This window comes from Adiantum capillus-veneris, chromosome 13, assembly GCF_014529385.1.
Source record: "Adiantum capillus-veneris isolate H3 chromosome 13, ASM1452938v2, whole genome shotgun sequence".
In the NCBI taxonomy this organism is placed as follows: Eukaryota; Viridiplantae; Streptophyta; class Polypodiopsida; order Polypodiales; family Pteridaceae; genus Adiantum; species Adiantum capillus-veneris.
In genome coordinates this window covers 3019232-3023918 of record NC_140943.1, presented here as the reverse complement: position 1 = coordinate 3023918, position 4687 = coordinate 3019232, and the positions used below count along the sequence as shown (strand labels likewise).

Here is a 4687-nt window from a genome sequence, read left to right as displayed (position 1 = left end):
GTATTTCTAAAATCCCTCTACACACACACTTCGCCATGAATCAAATGACCCCTTGTCCCTCCTAACCCTACAACTTGTTCTTTCTTAAATTTAAAAAACCCCTCCAAGTGAACTCACGTGCTACACTTACATATTTTGACGTGGACTCCAAAGGGGTCTCTACATAAACTCTGATTTCTCGAGCTCCAAAGCTAAAAGTACTTCCTCAAAGCAATAGAAATGCATAATACCAGACTTGCTCAATCATGTTCTCTAGTAGTATAGTGTTTTAGTTACAATATAACGCAAAAATATAATCCTTTGAATTGACATTTTCTTCTTCGCAAACTTTTTCCCTTTGAGTATTATACATGCCCCCCAAATCTTCAAACCCCAAAGATTCTTCCAGGAGCTAGCTACAACAAGCCACTACCTCTACTTCTGTCTCTAGCACAGAGTCTGACGCAGGTACATACCCTTTCTCCTTCAACATTCTAACCAAAAACTGAGGCTTCGCACAAATGCCACTGGCCCATTGAAGATTTTTTTCTCCAGCAGTGAATTGATATACTTTGCCACTAACTTCGATGAATGCTTTGCCTGGCTTCTTCCACGCAAACCCTTGCTTGCGTGCCTCTTCTAGCTTGCGCACTTCAGTCCACATATTTGCATCTGCATATATCTTGGACATGATCATGTATGCCGAAGAGTTGTATGGATTGAGCTTATTAGCTTGTTTGAAACAAAGCCTCCCGAACTCAATGTCGCCAAAAGTTCTGCATGATGTTAGCAAGGACATCCATGTAGCTATGTTAGGCAGGATAGGCATAGAGTGTAGGAACTTCTGCCCATCCTCCAAGCATCCTGCACGCCCAAGAATGTCGATCATACAGTTGCAATGCTCAATGCTTGGAGCAATTCCATACTCTTCTCTCATCAATCTGAAGTAATAGTGGCCATCTTCCACCTGGCCCCCATTACTACATGCCCCAAGAATGCTTGTGAACGTCTTGCTGACAGGGTTCACACCGCTTTGCAGCATACCATGGAGATAGTGTTGTGCCGACTCAAGGCCCCTATGCTGGGCATACCCAGCAATAAGGGCACTCCATGAAACAACATTCCGATTCGGCAAGCTGCCAAAAACTGCACGTGCCTCTTTGAGGCCCCCACATCTTGCATATGTGTCTACCATCATATTGCTAACAACTAAATCAGCTTCTAAACTGTTTCTGACAATCTGATCATGTATAAAAAACCCATGAACTATTGATCCTAAACTGCTACTAGCTTTCAAAACAGACAAATACGAAACTCTGTTTGCAACCAATCCCTTCCGCTGCAGGAGTTCAAAAAGCTCAAAAACTTGGAAACCATCATCATTGTCAGCATATCCGGTCATGATGGTATTCCATGATGCTAAAGTTCTTGCCGGAAGGGTATTGAAAACATAGCGAGCTTCGGGCAGCCTGCCACACTTTGCGTACATGTCGACTAAAGCATTTCCTACCAGCACATCAGAGTTGAGGTCAACTCGAATGATCTGGTCATGTAGAAGTTTGCAGTCATTTATTACCCCTATTTGGCAACAAGCTTTCAAAACACATGCAAAAGAAATATTGTCTGGCTTTATGTTTTTTTGCACCATGAGATCGTACAAGTTTATAGACTGAAACCAAAGACCCTGCTGAACGTACCCCGATATCATAGCACTACACGACACCACATCAAGGGACTGCAGTCCGCTGAAAACCACACCAGCCTCTTTTAAACATACTAGCTTTGCATATACATCCACCAGGCTGCTTCCGAGCAACATGTCTGCTTCAAGACCATCATGGCACACATTATGATGAAGCTGCATGGCCTGGAGGACCGCTCCTACACTGGCACAGCATTTTAATGCTCCTAATATAGTGACCTTGTCTGCTTTGATGTTCTCTTGCTGCATCCTCTTGAACAGCCCAAAAGCAGTGATACCGTCTTCCTGTTGGGCATAACCTGTAATTAATGAGTTCCAAGTCACCACATCTCGAATCGACAGGTAGTCAAACACCTTGTATGCCTCTCTAAGACACCCACACTTGCAATACATATCAAGAAGAGGATTGCACATCTCCAGTTCTGCTTCCAACCGTCTTAAGAGTATTTCACTATGGACAACCATGCCCAGGCCTATTTCAGCCAAATTACCACAGGAGTTCAATATGAAAGGAAAAGTAGCGGCATCTGGTTTGATAGACTCGCCCTGCATCTTCTTGAACAGTGCAAGCCCACAGATGTGGTGCCCATGCTGGCAGTATCCAGCAATCATCATGCCCCACATGACACTATTTGCATTCTGAAACCCATCAAACACCTGGCGGGCCTCCCTGAGCTTGTTATGTGTTGCATACATGTAAAGTAGAGTGCTCCCGACATGTGTATCCATGTCAAGCCCACTTACAAGAAAGTAATTGTGTAGTGCATCACCTTCTGCTCCGTTCTCAACACTTCCACAAGCTTGGAATGCAGAGGAAAATGTGTATGCGTCAGGATTGACACCCTCTTTTTGCATTCTCCAGAAAAGCTCAAGCGCCGAAGCACCATCCCCGATTTTGACGTATCCCGAGATAAGTGCATTCCATGATACTACATCTCGACTTTGTAACCTGCTAAACACCTTGTGAGCCTCCTGCAAACGCCCACATTTAGCATACAGGTCAACGAGAGTGTTGACAACTACTGCATCCAAATCCCATCCAAACTTTAAAATTTCCATGCAAATCAAATTACCTGATTCTAATGAGTGCAACACATTGCAAGCCTTTAACACACAAAGAAAAGTAACCCCTACAGGGCAAATTTTTTCTTTCTTCATTTTTTCTAAGAGAAGCAACACTGTGTCCATCTCGCCAGCCATAGCATACCCAGCAATCAGAGAATTCCATGTAACCACATTTCTACAGGGTAGATTGTCAAATACTTTTTGGGCCTCTGCTATGCTGCCACGCTTTGCATACATGTCAACCAGGCGGCTTCCAATTGCTACATCTAAGCTTCGTCCAGCTCTGGTTACATCATCATAGATAATCCTGCCAAAAATAAGCCCCTTCTCTTTGGTGCAGGATCCTAAAATACTGAGAACTATGTGTCTAGAGGGCAAGAGGCCTTCTATTTGCATTTGAAAATACAATGTAAGGGCGCTATTTGTATGGCAAAGAAGAGTGTGTGCCTCAATGATTGCTTGCCATACTTCTATACAAACACTCCCCATTTGAGCAAAAACGAAATTTGCTTCCAACAAGCTTCCACAGCAAGCAAACATGTGAATGAGATAGCCTCCGAGGAAACCTGAGACCTCACAATCATTTGTGAGCATTAATGAGTGGAGGCACCTTCCTGTGGTCAAATCTCTCTTGACTGCACACCGCCTCAAACATCTTTCAAGATCTTCTATGGATCCAGGATGGTGTAAATACCTTTATGAGGCAAGAGAAATCTGAACTTATCAAAAGGATCTACTAAAAAATTAAGTGGAAACCAAAGCCTCAGATGAAAAAACAGGACGTTGAAAATAAATAGTGCACACAGCCCACAGTGAGCAAGCATGAAGGGATGTTAAGAGATACCACCAGCATCAATATAGAGAACACATACTTCCCAGACATACAAATAGAACGAAACAGAAACCACCTGGAAAGTTATTTGAGAAACACGTACCAAGAATCATCACCATCTGCCTTGTGAAAGCCATGAAGTCCTTCTTGTAATGTTGATACATGCTCCCCCGAACCCCCCGCTGCACTAAAAAGCTGAACTTGGTACGGCTGAGGACACACAAGAGGAGAGCATGCATGAGGACACCTGCTTGTAATGGTACAAGGCAGACAGCAGGCAAGCATTGGCATCAATTTCCGACAGAACCCAATATGATAACGTCCTTGATGCGTCCATAACAGCATTTGGCAAGCGACTCTCGCTATGTTCTGCACAGGACGAGGGACTCCAGCGTGCTCCGTTGGGAATCCAAAACCAACACAAGAACGTTGCCATTGCCTGGGTAAAAGCAGACGACGCATTCCTGGGGTTGTGAGCGCAGCCGCACAGTGCCATGGCAACTCACTCACTCTCTCTCTCTCTCTCTCTCTCCCTCTCCGTGTGTCTTTCTTCACACCAGATCTAGCAATAGGTGTTGAAGGCCGCGGAGCTTGGTCGTCATTTCAACAGACCCAGGGTCAACTCGCTATGTCTGCTGCACCTAAGTAAACAAGGCATCTGAGACAGACGGTGGCATTGCCTTTCACTTATAGAGAGAGAGAGAGAGAGAGAGAGAGAGAGAGAGAGAGGAAGAGAGGAGTTGAACTCAAGACTTGTTATTCCAGAGGGAATTGGCATAACCAATCTACCACACTTGGGTGATAGAAAGGATATATCATTTTCCTCTTTTTATTAGCGCACACACCCACACCCACACACACACCCGAGAAGAAGAGAGTTTTAATGTCGTAGGAAACTATCCCAGGAGACCTTAAAGATCTAGCCGACGAGGAGTTGAACTCAAGACCTGTTATTGAAGAGGGAAAACGCATAACCAATCTACCACATTTGAGAGAGAGAGAGAGAGAGAGAGAGAGAGAGAGAGAGAAGAAGAAGGAGGAGGAGGAGGAGGAGAAGAAAAGAGACTATAGATTAGAGAGAGAGAGAGAGAGAGAGAGAGAGAAGAAGG

The 4687-nt window shown here is 44.4% G+C and overlaps 1 protein-coding gene across 2 annotated transcripts; it reads right to left on the bottom strand.

Moving 5' to 3' along the window:
* Positions 1-218: 218 nt before the first annotated feature.
* Positions 219-4275, bottom strand: LOC147443525 (pentatricopeptide repeat-containing protein At3g09040, mitochondrial-like). 2 transcript variants are annotated; one of them, XM_086526328.1, is made up of 2 exons: positions 3682-4275; positions 219-3440 (listed from the first exon to the last, which is right to left on the bottom strand). In XM_086526328.1, the coding sequence occupies exons 1-2, from the start codon at positions 4038-4040 to the stop codon at positions 392-394; spliced, it is 3408 nt and encodes a 1135-aa protein (XP_086382454.1). In that variant the 5' UTR covers positions 4041-4275; the 3' UTR covers positions 219-391. The 2 variants fall into 2 exon arrangements, with proteins under 2 accessions (XP_086382454.1, XP_086382455.1); XM_086526329.1 differs by having other exon boundaries at positions 219-2653; positions 3682-3820.
* Positions 4276-4687: the final 412 nt, after the last annotated feature.